Below are 20,855 nucleotides of genomic sequence, written 5' to 3'. Positions count from 1 at the left end.
TGTTAAGGGAATAGATTCTAACTAACAGAGATGCTGAACTTAACCAAGGGAAACTGTTCAGACTAATGGCTGTTGATATCTATTTTCTTTTTTCAGCCAGAGTGTTACCTGCGTCATTGGCTGCCTGGTTATTAAGGCTAAAGACGTCGTTGTCAGTAATTCTAGTCTCGTGGTACTGGGAGGACTTGTTCTTGTTGGTGTACTTGGTGTATTTGCGTACCGCCGCCTGAACTGGACAGCATACTGGACAAGGGCAACAGCTTGTATGTCAAAACTGTAGAAGAGCTAAAACAAAGAAATCTCCGGGGGGAGGCCTCCCAGAGGGAGACACCTAACCTAGGCTGTTCCACCAACCCCCCGGGAGAGGCCGACCCAGTGGCCCCGGGGGGAGGCCTCCCAGAGGGAGACACCTAAGTAATTTATATATATATAACGTTAGACAGGGAGCGCAGATTTATTTTTATGGCGTTCCAAAATGAACGATATGAGGCTGGGAGGGGAAAATCACAATATACCCACTAGAAACTCTACAGCTAAGTTGACAGTGACTTGTTACATTTGATCAGCCCAGGAGGTTTGAGCATCTGAACTCTCCATGTCCACCATGACAGTCCTCCTCCACTGACTGTATCAACCACAAGCACAGTACAAGAACATACAGTGGTTAGGGGTCATGACATCAACACAGTACTAAACATCGTCTTGAACTTCTCGTCAATATTACATCTAATCGCGTTCGCCGACTGCCGACCGCAAATGGTGACAAAGTAGAGAAAAGAGTTACCGGTACATTTTTTTTTTTTTGTGGTTCATATTTTTTATTGAATTTCACAGAGACATGTACACAACAGGGCATAACAACCACAACTAGTATCCGTGGGGGAGGTTATTGTCCCATGTAATAGTAGAAAACTAGTTTTGCACTTCGTTATGCAGTACATAAACAATAACAGAAGAGGTACATTGTTAATCATACCAGTTCCCAAATATGTAATAAACAATTATTCAAGTAAGCGGACACATGCCGCAAGTCTTACATTACATCACGATATGCATCTGACCAGGGATTCAGACAGAAGCAAAAACAAAATTTGCGCCACAGGTATCATAATGATCCTGCTTTCAGACGTAAGCATTTCAAAAATGCCGGAGCGCACACTGGGTCAACGTCATAAAGGGACCAAGTCATTTGATTGGACAAGAGGCATTCCATGAGAGCTGATCAGATTCCAAAGCGATTTTACGAACGCAGCCAATGCAAACTGTAAATAGAGCATCTAGGTTGCTAGGCAACGAATACTGTAATTTCAACCTCTAGAGAGAGCATCAGCGATGACATTGTCCTTGCCCGCTATATGTTTAACCACCAGGTTGTACGGTTGTAACACTAGTCCCCAACGAAACCCTCTGGCGTTAGCACTACGGAACTTGGCCAAGAATGCCAAGGGGTTATGGTCGGAGTATACAACCACTGACTGCTCACCTCCAGCTATATAGACTTCAAAATGTCTAACTGCCAAGACCAAAGCCAGAGCCTCCTTCTCAATAGTAGAATACACCCTTTGATGTTGATTGAGTTTCTTTGAGAAGTATGCCACCGGTCTCTCATAACCGTCATCTCCGGCCTGTAGAAGGACCGCTCCTACTCCTGCATCACAGGCATCGACCGCGAGAGCAAATGGCCTCTCAAACTCTGGCGCTTTGAGAACAGGGGCACTAGACAATATGGTCTTAACCTGAGACAATGCTTCCTGGCACCCATCTGTCCAGATCCATTTAATATCCTTCCTCAATAAGTTTGTTAGAGGAGCTGTGACTGCCGCAAAGTTAGGTACAAACCGGCGATAAAAGCCACACATCCCCAAAATCCTCCTCAACTGAGTGCGAGTGCGCGGTGCTGGAAAATCAACAATGGCCTGCACTTTAGCTGATCGAGGCTGCACTACACCACATCCCACTTGATGACCAAGGTATGTCACTGTTCCTTTCCCAAACTCACATTTGGACAGGTTAACAACAAGCCCCGCGTCAGACAACCGTTCAAACAAGGCCTTGACATGTCCTACATGTTCTTCCCACGTATCACTGAACACTACCACATCATCTAGATATGTGACCGTATTTCCCAAACCGTGGGTAATAGTGTTCATCAGCCGTTGGAAGGTTGCTGGAGCATTCTTCATGCCAAAGGGCAATACTTTGAAGCGATACAGCCCATTCGGTGTAACAAACGCCGACACTTCACTTGCTCTCTCTGTTAAGGGGACCTGAAAATAACCTTTCAGGAGGTCAATTTTAGTCACAAACCTCTTCTGTCCAACCTGATCAATACAATCCTCTAACCGAGGAAGAGGGAAAGCATCTCCTTTCGTGACACAGTTAACACGTCGATAATCAATACAGAACCTATCTGCTCTGCCTTCCTGAGGGACCAAGACCACTGGGGAGCTCCATGCACTGTCTGAGGGCTCAATAACTCCGAATATGGGTCATATAGTCTACCTCCTTTTGTACTACCAACTTCTTCGATGGGGGAAGCCTATAGGGATGCTGCTTCACAGGGTCAGCGTTCCCTGTTTCCACATCATGTACAGCCTTAGATGTTCTACCAGGAGTATCTCGTTTCAGTGATGGGAAAGAGTCAATGAGGTGTACTATATCCCCCCGTTGTGAGACAGTAAGGTACCCTAACTTCTCTTCCAACTCTGCACGAGCCTGGGTATTATACAGCCTAACATTAACAATGTCAGGGGGTGAGTCCCCAGCACTGGGCTCCTCTCCAATATCTGGTAGGTCACGTTGTACACAAGCTACCACCGTCTTAGGTATTTCTCCCTCATAGGCTTTCATGGCATTTATGTGACATAAGCGGGTCTTAGACCGCCTCTCTGGGGTACTGACTACATAATGGTTTCCAACCTTCCTCAAGACTCTGTAAGGCCCAGCAAACAAAGGCCCCAACGGTCCGCGGGGTCCTGCACCTAAAACCAAGACTAAATCGCCTGGATCAAATAGGCGACACACTGCCTTCTGGTCATACCTGGCCTTCATTCGAGCTTTAGCCCCTGTTAAATTCTTCGAGGCAACCTCACACGCCAAGTGCAACCGGGCCTCATTTTAAAAAAACAAAAAAACACAATTCTGTTAACAGTTAACATGTACAATGTGCAAAACTGTTATCTTAGTAGGTTTTACTTACACACATACAACAGCAAAAAGATAAATCTACAATACTTTTCATGCATCATTCAGTCAAAGTCCTGCTTAACAGCATCGTGGTACGTTGAGGTGAGGTTGCTGTTCTTCTCGATGGCACAGATGTCCATGAGACTTCAATCACATTTGAAACACTTTTTTTTCTTTTTCTTCTTCCATTTCAGACAGAATAAAACTTTTTGGCACTTTACACACAACTCCTTTTTTTATTTTAAAATGTGATGGATGAAGAGCTCCGTCCTGTATGGGTGTGTAGAACAACAGTCTAGGGGGGGGGGGGGGCTCAGAGGGGCTGCAGGACTGTTCTGGCCACTTCAGGGGTGCCGCCGCCCCCCACCTTCTCCAGCTCAGACAGCTCCTCAAACACGTCCGTGTGCATGTAGAAGAAGATGTAGCCGCTCTGGTCCCGCTCCCTCTGCACCGCCGCGTGCGTGACACGTCCAGGTCGTCGTACGTCAGCCACGACTGCTTCTTCATGTCGTACACGTCGCTGATGTAATGCCCGGAGGAGGAGGTGCACAAGGTCATTGCGTGTGGCCTTCTTCACTTGTTCAGCTGAAACTGGCGCATCATCCACCTGACTGAAATAGGCAACGTGCTCAGTGTGAAGCTTAGAAAAGGTCATACTCGTCACTGTGGTACATTAGAAACTCGTCATCTTCGTCATAGACATTCAGTACGTCTAACAGTTGGGTCATTGCCATGACCTGATCAAGAAACTCATCCAGATTCACTGCATGATGCATCAGAATAAGAAGAGTTTCCTTTAGCCGTCCTTCCACCCAGTACTTACTGGGGATGCAAAAGGATGATTTCACTCTGCACTGTGGACAAGCCTTGATAACTTCCTCCGGAAAGTTTTTGGTTTTCCTCCAGGTAACGATGCATTCCAGGCAGAAGGAATGACTGCAGTTTGGTAGGATGCCAAAACGACGGTCCTCAGTACTGGTCTTCTCATATACCTTGTCCATGCAGATGCCACATGTTATATCCTGAGGACTATGAACCTCACCTGTATAACATGTACTACTCAGACAACGGTTGTAACTTGAGTATTTATTGCTATCTACTGTGGAGCCCCACGTTAGATCAACCTCACAGTACAACATGGCATCTTGAATACCCAGTATGCATAGCGTTAACAAAACCATGGCAACAGTGAATACATCACATCTCCTCCTGCAGGACTGTTCTGGCCACTTCAGGGGTGCCGCCGCCCCCCACCTTCTCCAGCTCAGACAGCTCCTCAAACACGTCCGTGTGCATGTATAAGAAGATGTAGCCGCTCTGGTCCCGCTCCCTCTGCACCGCCGCCTCCTGCGTGCGTGACACGTCCAGGTCGTCGTACGTCAGCCACGACTGCTTCTTCATGTCGTACACGTCGCTGATGTAATGCCCGGAGGAGGAGGTGCTCCCGATGTGGCTGACCACGCTGATGAGTCTGAAGGAGTTGGCCAGGTCTCCACTCTCTGCGTTCCTCTTCAGGTCCTCCGAGCTGTTGAACTCTTGCAGGCTGAGCTCGGTGGCTCTTTTCAGATCGTCGTCCTCTCTCAACTCTTGGGCTTCCTAATGAATCCTTTCCTCTTTAACCATTGCTTCCCTATGAACCCTTTCCTTTTCCTTGTTCTGCCGCTCAGTCTCTATAATCTGTCTTTGCTCTTCTATACTCTGTCTTTGCTCTGACCACATGTCCTCCAAGTGCAAAACCTGAGTCAACAGTGCTACAATTGCCGGTTTACGGATATCTTTCGCTAGTTCTATATCCTCCACTCTAGCTAGTTCAATTAACTGCTCCTTGGTTAACCTCCTAAACTGATCACGCGTCAAACCCCCTACACCTTGTGATATATCAATCTGTGTATCTGCCATTCTGATATAATACACAATGATACACTAACACAGAACACGCTTGCACCTACAGCGCAATACACAAGACTACTGTCTAATATCAACAACAACAACAAAGCTGAACCACTGAAACACAGTAATTAGCTACTGACGTTGTTTACCTGCATTCCTACCCTGTCACAATAAATGTCCCATTTAACATCAGCTAGAAAATCTTCAAATAACACCATAACTCTATAGATGTCTGTAACAAAAACAATAACAATGTTGCTGTTTAATTCATCAATAAACCTTTGCAAAACAATCCTGGGGTGAGGGTAGACCACCTCAAACCCCTGACTATACCCATGGAGTTTATTCTGCTCCAGTTGAATTGGGTAAGTCAAGCTATAAGTCCAAACGATCAGGAGGCCGCCGCTGTCTTTCAGGATTTCGCCGTGCAGCTGGAACCTCAGAGTCTCTGTGTCTCTGTAGTGGGCTCGGACCAGAGGCAGAATCAGGCGGAGGTGTTACAGTCTCTTTGATTGGAGAATCAGGTGCTGCGGCAGCAACCTCAGGCTCAGGCATAGAAGGGCCAGAAACTTCTGCAGGTAGATCAAGAGGCGGTGTATCGAGAGGGTCCTTGGCAAGCAGCGCAGCGGGGTGTGTGTTGGAGCTTGCAATAGCTGGTCGATGTGCCTTCTCCAGACGATGTCAGTGGCAGTTTGAACCGTATATGATACCGGTCCAGTCTGTGCAATGATGGTGGCAGGAATCCACTTAGGTCCACTGCAGTAATTCCTTGCCAACACAGATTCACCTGGAGTGAAAACTCTGAACTTGGTTTGTCCTCTTTGTTGGATTTGTTTCTTTTGCTGCTGTGAAACTGTCTCTTTCACTGACGTTGGCTTCAGGAGGTCAAAGTTGGATCTAAGCTCTTTTTGTAGCAACAAGCTGGCAGGTGATACTTTTGTAGTTGCATGTGGCGTGTTGCGATACGTCAGTAGGAATCTGTGCAACCGCTGATGGAGGGTTCCCTGCCCTTGTGATGCCTTTAATGCATTTTTCATCGTTTGCACAAACCTTTCAGCGAGGCCATTCGATGACGGGTGATAAGGTGCTGATCTTATGTGCTGTATGCCATTTGTTTGCACGAAAGCAGCCATTTCCTGGGACACGAACTGTGGTCCATTGTCAGAGACGAGTTGAACGGGACATCCAAAACGGCTGAACATTTCTCCCAGCTTCTCAATTGTCTTTTCTGTTGTGGTGGATCTCATGATAGCCACTTCAGGCCATTTACTGTGTGCATCCACAGCGACAAGTAGCATTCTGTCCTCAAAAGGTCCTGCGAAATCAATATGCACACGATGCCATGGCCTTTCTGGAAAGCTCCAGGGGTGCAGAGGAGCTAGTTGAGGATTGTTCCTGATTTTCTGACATGAGGAACAGGCTTTTGCTATCTCCTCTATCTGTCCATCCATATTTGGCCACCAAAAGTAGCTTCTTGCTATTTCCTTCATCCTTACTATTCCACTGTGTCCTGAGTGGAGTTGCTGCAACACTGGTTTGCGTAGAGTTGGTGGTATAACCACTCTCCTTCCCCACAGCAAACATCCAGACTGCACCGTCAGTTCCGCCCTCCTCGCGAGGTAAGGTTTCAAAGCACCGTCGTTGCTGCCAGAGTGGCCCTTTACAACAATGTCCAAGACAGCTGACAAGACCGGGTCATTGCGTGTGGCCTTCTTCACTTGTTCAGCTGAAACTGGCGCATCATTCACCTGACTGAAATAGGCAACGTGCTCAGTGTGAAGCTTAGAAAAGGTCATACTCGTCACTGTGGTACATTAGAAACATTAGAAACTCGTCATCATCGTCGTCATCTTCGTCATAGACATTCAGTACGTCTAACAGTAGGGTCATTGCCATGACCTGATCAAGAAACTCATCCAGATTCACTGCATGATGCATCAGAATAACAAGAGTTTCCTTTAGCCGTCCTTCCACCCAGTACTTACTGGGGATGCAAAAGGATGATTTCACTCTGCACTGTGGACAAGCCTTGATAACTTCCTCCGGAAAGTTTTTGGTTTTCCTCCAGGTAACGATGCATTCCAGGCAGAAGGAATGACTGCAGTTTGGTAGGATGGCAAAACGACGGTCCTCAGTACTGGTCTTCTCATATACCTTGTCCATGCAGATGCCACATGTTATATCCTGAGGACTATGAACCTCACCTGTATAACATGTACTACTCAGACAACGGTTGTAACTTGAGTATTTATTGCTATCTACTGTGGAGCCCCACGTTAGATCAACCTCACAGTACAACATGGCATCTTGAATACCCAGTATGCATAGCGTTAACAAAACCATGGCAACAGTGAATACATCACATCTCCTCCTGCAGGACTGTTCTGGCCACTTCAGGGGTGCCGCCGCCCCCCACCTTCTCCAGCTCAGACAGCTCCTCAAACACGTCTGTGTGCATGTATAAGAAGATGTAGCCGCTCTGGTCCCGCTCCCTCTGCACCGCCGCCTCCTGCGTGCGTGACACGTCCAGGTCGTCGTACGTCAGCCACGACTGCTTCTTCATGTCGTACACGTCGCTGATGTAATGCCCGGAGGAGGAGGTGCTCCCGATGTGGCTGACCACGCTGATGAGTCTGAAGGAGTTGGCCAGGTCTCCACTCTCTGCGTTTCTCTTCAGGTCCTCCGAGCTGTTGAACTCTTGCAGGCTGAGCTCTGTGGCTCTTTTCAGATCGTCGTCCTCTCTCAACTCTTGGGCTTCCTTATGAATCCTTTCCTCTTTAACCATTGCTTCCCTATGAACCCTTTCCTTTTCCTCGTTCTGCCGCTCAGTCTCTATAATCTGTCTTTGCTCTTCTATACTCTGTCTTTGCTCTGACCACATGTCCTCCAAGTGCAAAACCTGAGTCAACAGTGCTACAATTGCCGGTTTACGGATATCTTTCGCTAGTTCTATATCCTCCACTCTAGCTAGTTCAATTAACTGCTCCTTGGTTAACCTCCTAAACTGATCACGCGTCAAACCCCCTACACCTTGTGATATATCAATCTGTGTATCTGCCATTCTGATATAATACACAATGATACACTAACACAGAACACGCTTGCACCTACAGCGCAATACACAAGACTACTGTCTAATATCAACAACAACAACAAAGCTGAACCACTGAAACACAGTAATTAGCTACTGACGTTGTTTACCTGCATTCCTACCCTGTCACAATAAATGTCCCATTTAACATCAGCTAGAAAATCTTCAAATAACACCATAACTCTATAGATGTCTGTAACAAAAACAATAACAATGTTGCTGTTTAATTCATCAATAAACCTTTGCAAAACAATCCTGGGGTGAGGGTAGACCACCTCAAACCCCTGACTATACCCATGGAGTTTATTCTGCTCCAGTTGAATTGGGTAAGTCAAGCTATAAGTCCAAACGATCAGGAGGCCGCCGCTGTCTTTCAGGATTTCGCCGTGCAGCTGGAACCTCAGAGTCTCTGTGTCTCTGTAGTGGGCTCGGACCAGAGGCAGAATCAGGCGGAGGTGTTACAGTCTCTTTGATTGGAGAGTCAGGTGCTGCGGCAGCAACCTCAGGCTCAGGCATAGAAGGGCCAGAAACTTCTGCAGGTAGATCAAGAGGCGGTGTATCGAGAGGGTCCTTGGCAAGCAGCGCAGCGGGGTGTGTGTTGGAGCTTGCAATAGCTGGTCGATGTGCCTTCTCCAGACGATGTCAGTGGCAGTTTGAACCGTATATGATACCGGTCCAGTCTGTGCAATGATGGTGGCAGGAATCCACTTAGGTCCACTGCAGTAATTCCTTGCCAACACAGATTCGCCTGGAGTGAAAACTCTGAACTTGGTTTGTCCTCTTTGTTGGATTTGTTTCTTTTGCTGCTGTGAAACTGTCTCTTTCACTGACGTTGGCTTCAGGAGGTCAAAGTTGGATCTAAGCTCTTTTTGTAGCAACAAGCTGGCAGGTGATACTTTTGTAGTTGCATGTGGCGTGTTGCGATACGTCAGTAGGAATCTGTGCAGCCGCTGATGGAGGGTTCCCTGCCCTTGTGATGCCTTTTCTTTTTTTTTTTTTTTTTTACAGAAAAAGTCTTTATTTGGCAAAGATCTGGTGGTATGATAAAGCACTTTGTGCAACAAATTACAAAACTGCCAATTTAAACTCCAGACTAAGAAATTGAGTATGAAAGTGATTGGTGAGACTAAGATGATATAACTTCTACAAAGAGGATGTGCATAACATGGCAAAGTTCTAAAAGACCACCTCTACAGCTGCACTATCGATCTTGTAGTTTTTGTGTGTTATGAAAGTGATTGTCATGTTTGCAGGACTGACAATTTTGCATATGATATGATAATTCTGTATGAGATTTACAAATCAGCAACCTTTTAATGCAAATGATCTGTATGATCATATTTCTAATTGTTCACAATACACGTGTGTGGCCAGTGAGAATTACAGATGTTTGGAATAGATTGTCAGAGGTAGGAGAAAGACAGAATAAGGGAGAGGGCTATTCTAGTACAAAACAAATACGCACCCTCATTTACCAAATATATACACTCATTTGCAATTGAAAAAACATTAACATTCTGAACTGTCTCAACAATCTTAAATTATGGTATTTGGAATTATGGAAGCATGTACAGTATTGCATAAATACAATCTGGTGCCTAACAGACATAAGCATGTGTCATCCAGTGCACAAAAAGCATGTTTCAGTGGTTGTTTTTAAGGTATTAATTTACAGTAGTTGTCTGGGTATAATTTCTACCCAATATTGATCCAAATAAAGTATGGCTCTACAGAAGAAAAAAAATCCCATATAATCAATTAGGCTATTTAGCAAAAAAACATTTTGGTTTGAGGAAATGGCAATAAGTTCAGAATGACTGTCGATAACATCATTCATCAAGTAATCAAAAGGTATTTCATATGCACTGAAAAGCATACCAATTAGTGAAGTACAATTAAAAAATACAGTTTGACCATTTTAACCTCTCAATATAAACAGTAACTAATGTGAAGTCATCCTGAACAAACTTCTCTGCTGTGAACATGACAAAGTTATCTTTAAAGTATTCTCAACACTGAGCTGTATGTCACCCCAAATTATCGGCAACGCAAAGCATTTTCCCTAGCAACAGAATATGTGCCCTAACCAAAACTTGTTATTAGTTCTTTAAAGTGAACATGTGTTTTAGTATGACTGTATTCAATGTGGATCAATAATAACTATACAAGAAATAGAATAATAACATTTAGCAAATTGCTAGCACTGAGATTCATCTCTTTCCAGGTGAATGTCAATGCTTTGCAAAAATAGATATTCTGAGTTTACCAGATGCTGCAAATCCATTCACAACCAAACTAGAATATTAATTCAGATTCACTGCATAAAGTAACAGAACCCCTTTCAATATGCAAGCGCAACACAAGCTATAACTTAAATAGTTACAAGAAATAAAGAAAGAGTGGAGTGCAGAGACCAGTCCAAATAGCTGAGGCACCATTGGCAATTTTAAAAAATATTTCCCCCAATCTGCTTCATGTGTGAGGATCCCTGTCCCTCAGTAGTTAGGGGGTTGATATTCTCCTGGACGCTCTTGATTGGAAGTGAAAGGGGACTGCTGGTAGCCCTCAGGGCCACTATTAGGGTAAGGGGGATAGGTGGGTGGGTAAGGAGAGCTATGGTCATTGGCTGGGTCTGTGTAACCCTGGTCAAAGTCACTCACTCCTTGGCGGTATCTTCTATAAGCAAACTGAGTCAGTAGAGCCCAGGTGATTATGGAGAAGAAGGAGAAGACAATTACACCTCGAGCAGCGTCAGGATCGCCTACTACTGTAGTGGTGTGTGACCACTGATTGGCCAAGACACAGAAGCAGATGAACCACAGAAATGTCCACACAGCTGAAAATACCAAATCACCAGTGACGATGTACTTCCTCTCTTTGGCATTGCTGATCTGAGGGAAGTATGCATCGAGCGTGATGAAGACAACGCATGCTAGAAAGGCCAGAACTCCAATGCCCACTCCATAGCTGCAGGCACTGTCATTCTCATTGAACATGCACTCGGTGTCTCGCTGACTAGCTGGGTTGACATAGCCCTCTGCTGTGATAGTAGCAAAAACCACTATGGAAAAGATCCAGCTCAAGAAGCGGACTATGGTTTGAGGTTGTTTAATACAGCTGATCAAATCAAAAGCACCCCCAGACAGTGAGGCCCCATAGGCACCAGTTTCCATTGTTGCTGCTACTTCAGATGATCAGAGCTTTTTGAGCCCTTGTGATGCCTTTAATGCATTTTTCATCGTTTGCACAAACCTTTCAGCGAGGCCATTCGATGACGGGTGATAAGGTGCTGATCTTATGTGCTGTATGCCATTTGCTTGCACGAAAGAAGCCATTTCCTGGGACACGAACTGTGGTCCATTGTCAGAGACGAGTTGAACGGGACATCCAAAACGGCTGAACATTTCTCCCAGCTTCTCAATTGTCTTTTCTGTTGTGGTGGATCTCATGATAGCCACTTCAGGCCATTTACTGTGTGCATCCACAGCGACAAGTAGCATTCTGTCCTCAAAAGGTCCTGCGAAATCAATATGCACACGATGCCATGGCCTTTCTGGAAAGCTCCACGGGTGCAGAGGAGCTAGTTGAGGATTGTTCCTGATTTTCTGACATGAGGAACAGGCTTTTGCTATCTCCTCTATCTGTCCATCCATATTTGGCCACCAAAAGTAGCTTCTTGCTATTTCCTTCATCCTTACTATTCCACTGTGTCCTGAGTGGAGTTGCTGCAACACTGGTTTGCGTAGAGTTTGTGGTATAACCACTCTACTTCCCCACAGCAAACATCCAGACTGCACCATCAGTTCCGTCCTCCTCGCGAGGTAAGGTTTCAAAGCACCGTCGTTGCTGCCAGAGTGGCCCTTTACAACAATGTCCAAGACAGCTGACAAGACCGGGTCATTGCGTGTGGCCTTCTTCACTTGTTCAGCTGAAACTGGCGCATCATCCACCTGACTGAAATAGGCAACGTGCTCAGTGTGAAGCTTAGAAAAGGTCATACTCGTCACTGTGGTACATTAGAAACATTAGAAACTCGTCATCATCGTCGTCATCTTCGTCATAGACATTCAGTACGTAGGGTCATTGCCATGACCTGATCAAGAAACTCATCCAGATTCACTGCATGATGCATCAGAATAAAAAGAGTTTCCTTTAGCCGTCCTTCCACCCAGTACTTACTGGGGATGCAAAAGGATGATTTCACTCGGCACTGTGGACAAGCCTTGATAACTTCCTCCGGAAAGTTTTTGGTTTTCCTCCAGGTAACGATGCATTCCAGGCAGAAGGAATGACTGCAGTTTGGTAGGATGGCAAAACGACGGTCCTCAGTACTGGTCTTCTCATATACCTTGTCCATGCAGATGCCACATGTTATATCCTGAGGACTATGAACCTCACCTGTATAACATGTACTACTCAGACAACGGTTGTAACTTGAGTATTTATTGCTATCTACTGTGGAGCCCCACGTTAGATCAACCTCACAGTACAACATGGCATCTTGAATACCCAGTATGCATAACTTTAACAAAACCATGGCAACAGTGAATACATCACATCTCCTCCCCCCTTACAATAAATGTCCCATTTAACATCAGCTAGAAAATCTTCAAATAACACCATAACTCTATAGATGTCTGTAACAAAAACAATAACAATGTTGCTGTTTAATTCACCAATAAACCTTTGCAAAACAATCCTGGGGTGAGGGTAGACCACCTCAAACTCCTGACTATACCCATGGAGTTTATTCTGCTCCAGTTGAATTGGGTAAGTCAAGCTTTAAGTCCAAACGATCAGGAGGCCGCCGCTGTCTTTCAGTCGTTGCTGCCAGAATGGCCCTTTACAACAATGTCCAAGACAGCTGACAAGACCGGGTCATTGCGTGTGGCCTTCTTCACTTGTTCAGCTGAAACTGGCGCATCATCCACCTGACTGAAATAGGCAACGTGCTCAGTGTGCAGCTCTGGTTTGGTGACAGGGAGTGGCAACCTTGATAAGCCATCGGCGTTGCAATGTGAGTCTGCTTTACGATACTTTATGACATATGAATGCCCAGACAACAGCAGCGCCCATCGTTGCAGACGGCTTGCGGCGAGAGACGGTATCCCGGTATGTGGTCCAAGGATGGTCGTAAGAGGTCGGTGATTGGTAAGGAGTGTACATTTCCGTCCATATAAGTACTGATGGAATTTACGAACGCCAAAAATGATGCTTAACGCTTCCCTCTCCAGCTGAGCATAATTGGCTTCGGCTTTGTTTAAAGTCCTTGAAGCAAAGGCAATGGGCCTTTCATCCCCATTTGGCATTATGTGTGAGATAACTGCACCCACCCCGTATGGAGATGCATCGCAGGCCAGCTGGATTGGGAGTGACGGGTCATAATGAGTTAGGACCTCTGACCCCACTAACACATGCTTTGATTTCTGAAAAGCCTCCTGGCATGCTTTATTCCATTCCCACGCCTTGTCCTGGCAGAGTAAGTCATGTAGTGGCTTTAGTAGCGATGATAGATTTGGGATGAAACAACCGTAGTAGTTGAGCAGCCCTAGGAACGAAGCAACTGACTGACGTTCTGGGGTGGCGGTGCATCCATGATGGCTGCGACCTTGGATTGGGCCGTGTGTAGGCCCTCGGCATTAATGACATGTCCCATGTACTCCACGGAAGAGCGGAAAAAGTCAATTTTTTCCCTGCGAACCCTGAGTCCATATTCCTTTAGTCTTTGAAGAGTGGCGTCCAGATTATGAAGGTGCTCGGAATCGCTGGCCCCTGTGCAAAGGATATCGTCTACATAGCACTGAACACCAGACAGGCCACTGAGGATTTGATCCATAGCACGTTGAAACAGTGCTGGTGCTGATGTGATTCCGAAAGGTAATCGGCGGTACCTGAAGAGGCCCTTGTGCGTTGTGATAGTTAGCAGCTCCTGTGAGTCTTCATGCACATGCATTTGCAAATAAGCTTGATTAACACTAGAGGCGCGACGTTTTTTTACCTACTAAAGCGCGACGAGGTGTGGAATCACACGACCACTATTCACAATGGGGGAGTGTGTACTGACCCACAAAAATCGCTGGATGGCGATGTCACGCAAGAAGAGAAAAAAATAACGTATGCATGTATGTAACGTAAGTGGAGAGGAGATTGATCTAGGAGATTGATCGAGACTGCGGGAGTTTTCATTACTAACGAATGAAAGTTGATTATCATTATTAAAAAATAACTGTAATATATATTGCAAAGTTGTCCCTTTCACACATAGTTCCAAGTAATTTCCTTGGAATCCCAAGCTGTGTTGACCAGGTATGTGCACTGTGACTGTGCCTATCTGTGGATTATTATTTATAAATAGTGGTCTATATTTATATAGTGGTCTAAATTTGTTTTATGCAACAAGGAGGAGAAAATGGTTACAGAAACACACCGCTGGGGAAACCCGATGTCTTTGTTCATTGATCGGAAACGATCGAGAGCCATCAACCCTATGTTGATATGGTATGATATGGCAGATATACAGTATATGGTAGCCTACATTGCAGTCGTCCCGCAGTTCTAGTAGATCGCCGACATCATGTTATTTGATGTACATTTCACGGCAAGAGAATTCCGATTTGTGGCAAACACCCAACAATTGTTCGTTCACTAAACATTATAACATGAACACAGTTATAGCACCAGTTCCTAGCACCTAGTTTCCTAGCACCAGGGGAGCCCCCCCTCCCAAATTTCGTTGTTTGGTACCTGTACTATATCAATGACAAATAAAGACCATTCATTCATTCATTCATTCAAACAATGACAGTTACAGTCTCGCTCAAACTGTAGCGAGATTAGGAGACTACTAATTGTACCTGACAGCGCCCACGCTGAGCGCTCCGGCGACCTCCTATTCACTTTCTACTTTTTTAAATATATATTGGTGTTCATATTAATTACCATACTTTTTACTTGGAAGAATTGACGTGAACATTGCAAGTAAATAAAAATGTTACTTGAATTATCTGTCTCTCTGTCTGTGTTCGTTTGTAGTACAAATATCACATCTGATATATCTATGTAAAGACATTTCACTGCAACATGAACACATTATATTTTCACTTTTCACAACAGCTATTTTCATTTCATTTATAATGTGCAGTAAACAAACAAAATAATGTATACTCTCTGCAATTGTTGAAACTGCCGTGGTTGAGTACAACCTTTCTGGTGGGGGATGGTTTGAAGGGCTTGTTGGAGGAATTGGCATCCTTTGTGTGGTGATCGGAAACGATCAGAAAGAGATCATTGAGAATAAGATGACCCTCCCCCATGCATCAACCATCAATTGTCAGGATTCATCTGTGATAAACAATTGCCTACTAATTACATGCCACATTTCACGGCAAGAGACAGTTTATTCACCCAACAATTGTTTGTTCACTGCACAACATGAACACAGTGAGGATTCAAACAAACAAAATAATTAATACACTCTGCAATTGGCTACTACTACAACGTGGTCTACAGTGATATACAAAAAAGACATTATATACAATATTATAAATATCCGTTTGTTATATAATATTCGTTGATGAACTACTTTGCTGCATGTAATACCACACAGCTTGATAGGTACATACTGTGCAGTGTATCATTCATAACTGTACATAGGCTACACATATCATAATATCTTATCACTATTGCATGGAACTTGGGTGAAAAAAAAAACTCAGCTCCAACAAATCTGAAGGGATTGGGAGACATACTGTACAGTTTATCATTTTCATAACTGTCTGTACATATACATATCTTATGTATCCCTATTGCTATATATAGCCTATATATAAACACATTATGTTACATACTTATCAGTCTTATACTGTATCTAATTCAGCACTGAAGCCCGAAGGTTGAGCACAGTGTGTGTCCCCTTGCTACCTCTGCTGATATAAAAGAGAATTGCAGCCTTGGAGAAAAAGATGGCAGCCTAATTCCAAGGCAAATACACAGACACACACAGAAATACTGCAAAATCGCTTTATACTAACTCGATTTTGAAAATGTAAAGATGCTGGGTGGTAGAATGAAACCGTAGATATCTGAAACTGTAATTACAACTAGTCATAATTCAGTTGCAGATATCGGCAATGTGAATAGCTGATATCTACAACTGAATTGTAGATATCTGTAATGACAAACCCCATACACTTGAATGGCAAAATACATTTGAATCTTACTAGTCAAAATATAATTACAGATATCTAAAATGTGAGTTTTGATTAGTCAAAATATAATTAAAGATATCTTGAATTTGAGTTTTGACTAGGCAAAATGATGTTGCAGATATCAGTAATGAATATCCATTGTAGCTAATAAATGTTAAAACGGCTTGCCATAGTGGGAAAGAAGGGGAGTCGAATTTTTATTGACAACGGATTTACATGCTGGAAAAACATGCAGCTAAAATTCAGCGAACATTTGGACAATAAGAGACACAACGGAGCTGTGGTCGCGTGGTCTAATTACAGGGCAATATGCGTGGGGCAAAAATAATCTATTGCCTCTCAAATCACCACGAACAGAACGGCGGAGGTACGGTAAACAGGGCACATTTAAAAAAAATGTTGCCACCCTCTAGTTTACGGTGAAATTACGTCTTTGTATTGAGCGCCAGTGCGTGTTGCATACGCGCGCGAAAAAAGAACACTCTGCCACTAATGTGAAAAATCCTGGAGGAAACACTGGTCTGAACAGTTTCCCTTGGTTAATGGGCTGATTGTGAACGCTCTGAGAGACACCAGGCTAAGGTCAGTGATGAAGTAATCTACTGTACTGTTACCCAGAGATGAGCTGTAGGTTAAGGTGACCAGATTTCTCAGATGCAATCTGGGGACATTTCCAACTTTTTAGGAAAAATGTATACATTTTATCATGATGAAATACAGAAACGGGGACAATTGCTGTTTCATTTATTTTGACCTTATTTTGACCAATGTATTCAAGCAAGAATACTCAAGTGTAACAACTGGAATGTGCCTCTCAACATTAGTGTCAGTGTACTGTAGACCTAGACCTAGGTTCTGGGCCCTGGACAGTCTGGATGGATTGATGGCAGCTGCTGGACTGAAAGAAATCAGGTGTAGTGCTGAGGCACAAATATGTACATTTCTAGCCTGCAAACTGCGACACTTCAAATGAATGTGCAATAACACTATGTGCAATATGACAACCCTAGTCGTCTATCTGTACAGTATAGTATCGTGGATAGTGTACATAGCCTTTATTTATTTATGTAAACCAGCTCCTTCCCTTCTTTTTTTTTTTTTTTTTTTTTCTTTCCTAGCACCGGGGGAGCCACCCCTCCTAAATTTCGTTGTTTGGTACCTGTACTATAGCAATGACAAATAAAGACCATTCCATTCATTCACTGTAAGTGGTATTAAAAGTAATTCTTAGAACTGTTCAGGTTGACGAGCCAACCATCAACCAAGCGGGGGGTCTGGGGGTCCTCCCCCAGAAAAAAAGAGGATTTAACACTTAATTTCCTGCATTCTGGTGAATTTGTACACACTATTGTGCTTTTTATGCCCATTTTTATCTCCACTACCCTACTCATACTTTAAGCCTAACATAATGTTTAAAAACCCTCCGGTTGTGTTCATGTTTGCCCCCCCATCCTTGGTGTTCCCGGTCTAATTAGACCGGTCTGATTAACTGCTTCATATCTCCAAAACGACATGGTCAAATGTGCTAAATTTGGTACCTGGTGAAAGCTGAGACCTGTGAGATGTTAAAAAATGAACATATATGACCAAATTACTGTAATGTGACTAAATACACAGTAGAAATTGAATATTTCATTTTCATTTTGAGAATTTCAAATAAGAAGGCCAGTTACACCCTGAAACTCTATATATCTCTGCCAAACAACACATTGGATGAGTTCTTCAACATCTCAACATATACTGTGCAAAATTTGATGAGACATAAACAATGTAGACTATTGGTTAACCTGAATAACTGGATGGGCATATAAGCACGGGAAAGAGAAGGGTTCCCATCACAAACACCTGTTTCGTTTGATCCATTTCAGTGTTTGTTATGGGAACCCTTCTCTTTCCCGTGCTTATGTGTCCATCAGAACCATACCTTCCAGAGTTATGCGAACCCTTCTCTTTCACCCCAGGTGAACCACACCTTCCAGACTAAACAATGTTTAGTCTGGAAGGTCTGGTTCGGATGGGCAAATAAGCACAGGAAAGAGAAGGGTTCCCATAACAAACACCTAATTGTTTAGTTTGAAATGTGTCAAACTTTATATATGAGGTATTTGAACAGGTCTGATACATCCTGGAATGTTGTAGCTTGTTACAACTTGTGTTATCCATTAATTTCCTATGGCGGTCATTTTTGACCGGAAACACCACCGATGTTACAAAGTTGACTAAAACCTCAAAATTCAATGCCAGTGGTTAGTCAGCAATTTTATATGTTCAAATGCCTAGTGTGGAGGATATCATAAGGCCTTGAGGCAATCAAATGTAAAACACAATATTTATGATTGATGAAAGTTGCTCTCGGTCAGATTTGACCGGGAACACAACCGGAGGGTTAAGCCTAACATAAGACTAATGATGTTGTCAAAATTCTGTATATTGTATTGTATTTTTATTAATAATTTAAAACAACTTTATACACCCCACTGCATATATTTCATTGTATTATCTTATTAATAATAATAGTCACCAGGGCACCCCATAAGCTCTTCTCCACTAGTCTGATTAGATTGAACTATTCCAATTCCAGGACTGCAGCACAGAGCATAGGTGTTAAATATTAATGTTATGACAAACCCCAGAATTGGGACAGCAAATTGAGGTTCCAGCAGCTTTATTAACATTGGGTTTAAATACAACATATTGACAATTAGGCACTTATGCTTTTGGAAATCTTCATCGTCTAGAGTAACAGACTTCTCAGAACAAGAGCTCGCCTCGAGCCCCAGATAGCACTTTCACTTTCCATGGCAAACTATTTTACAACTATAAATGGAGCTGTCCAACTAATGTGGAAGACACCACTGCTCACGTGCCACCCTAGGCCACCTCCTAGACACGCCACTGGGTCCTGGTAGTCTGGAATGGATAGAATCACAGTAGAAGAGAACATGAGTGCAAAACTGAGAGAATAGTTATTTGAAATGTACCATTAACTAATTTAACCATGCAATAGCACCAGAAAGGTCAAACAACATAATGGTAATGTATTAAATAAAATAAAAACATTCATAACTAGCACTGGTAAGATTCACTCATCAGATAAACATATTCACAGCTTCTGTATAGAGAATCTCTCTCACTCACCTTTTACCTAATCATATTTCTCAGAAGAATGTATTTTCCTCTGGATGGCCTTGTCTTTGGATAGGAGATCCATGAACTCATGACAGGGAAGGTTGATGTTTGTCTTGACAGTAAGCATGGCCTTGACTGTGTCCACTGTGAGAGAAAATTATTATATGTAATAAGCTACATTTAAGAATCAAACATCATCTTGGGTTGAATGTCTGCAGCAGACTGTAGAAGATGATTTCCTGTTGTCACACACAACAGAACCAGTTTCTCTACTTGAAGCTTGACATGGGCTAAGACAATAGACACATTTACATGATTACAAAGACCTGATTGCCCTACCATCGAGAGCAGTTTATGACCTTTGTGTTGCCCCAGACCCAGTACTCTAAGACCAGACTGAACCAGTTGTGGCCATTGTGTTCCGCTTTCACCCTTTGTCTATCTGAGAGAAAGTGGGGGCCGCTTCCCCCCTAGCCTTCATCATAATCACCTTCATCAAATGTACAGGTCCACACCCATTGCTCATGATTGGTTTAAACCTCACCTGAGGGCGGACCCCTTACCTGAAGGTACCTGTTTGTATAAATACTCAGATGAAATGAATGATGATACTTTTTGAGGAACTTTCACTGTCAAGACCTATCTGACGTGCTTGTAAATTTCCTCCTTCTGCAGAAGAATATTAAATATCTTTTCTTATACATCTTGAAACGAAACAGGCTGCCATTATTGAATAATTTACTCTAACAAGTTGGCGACGAGGATGGGATCATAAATTTTTTCTTAACTCACTTTCACAATACTGTAAACAAATATTCAACTAAATATGTGTGATAGTGTAGTTGTTGGTTTGAGGGATATGAAGAAGGACTAGGAGCACATGGTTAATGTGTAAACAAGAGCTGTGTTTATTGCATACTCTGCATTCACTTCCTCATTCACACTTCCTGGTCGCCTTAAATACACCTCATCACCCTGCTAAGGCACCTGGGTAATGTAGTGAATTCGCCCTGATCACTCAGTGGGTGTCTAGTCACCACACAGGTCCCCCCCAGAATTCACAAACACTGACTTCCCATAACGTGCCGGAGCTCGGAGGACTCGTCCAAAGCGATTACGGGACTCCGGAACTTGGGCTGGACGGAAATCTCTTGGCTGCTGACAGCCTGGCCCGGAACCACTGGGAGGTTTTTTTGTTGTGCTTGTAGGAGGGCGGCCACGACGTGGTGGACGGGCCACCTCCACAGCCCGTTCTCCATCTAGATGAGCTGTCTTCAGGGTTGGGGCCCAGTTTGGCTGCTCGGATATCCAAGGCTGACGCCGGCAGAATGCTGACCTGAGCTCCAGTGTCA

General features: G+C 43.8%; 1 protein-coding gene across 1 annotated transcript; it reads right to left on the bottom strand.

Annotated features, from left to right (window-relative positions):
* Window positions 1-10,662: 10,662 nt before the first annotated feature.
* On the bottom strand, window positions 10,663-11,340 carry LOC308156623 (synaptogyrin-2-like; the record flags this gene model as incomplete). Its single annotated transcript, XM_080530004.1, has 1 exon — window positions 10,663-11,340. The coding sequence occupies one exon, from the start codon at window positions 11,338-11,340 to the stop codon at window positions 10,663-10,665; it is 678 nt and encodes a 225-aa protein (XP_080386130.1).
* Window positions 11,341-20,855: the final 9,515 nt, after the last annotated feature.

This window comes from Nansenia antarctica (assembly GCF_963989245.1).
Source record: "Nansenia antarctica genome assembly, chromosome: 4".
Lineage (NCBI taxonomy): Eukaryota > Metazoa > Chordata > Actinopteri > Argentiniformes > Microstomatidae > Nansenia > Nansenia antarctica.
This window is presented reverse-complemented; position numbering and strand designations above follow the sequence as displayed.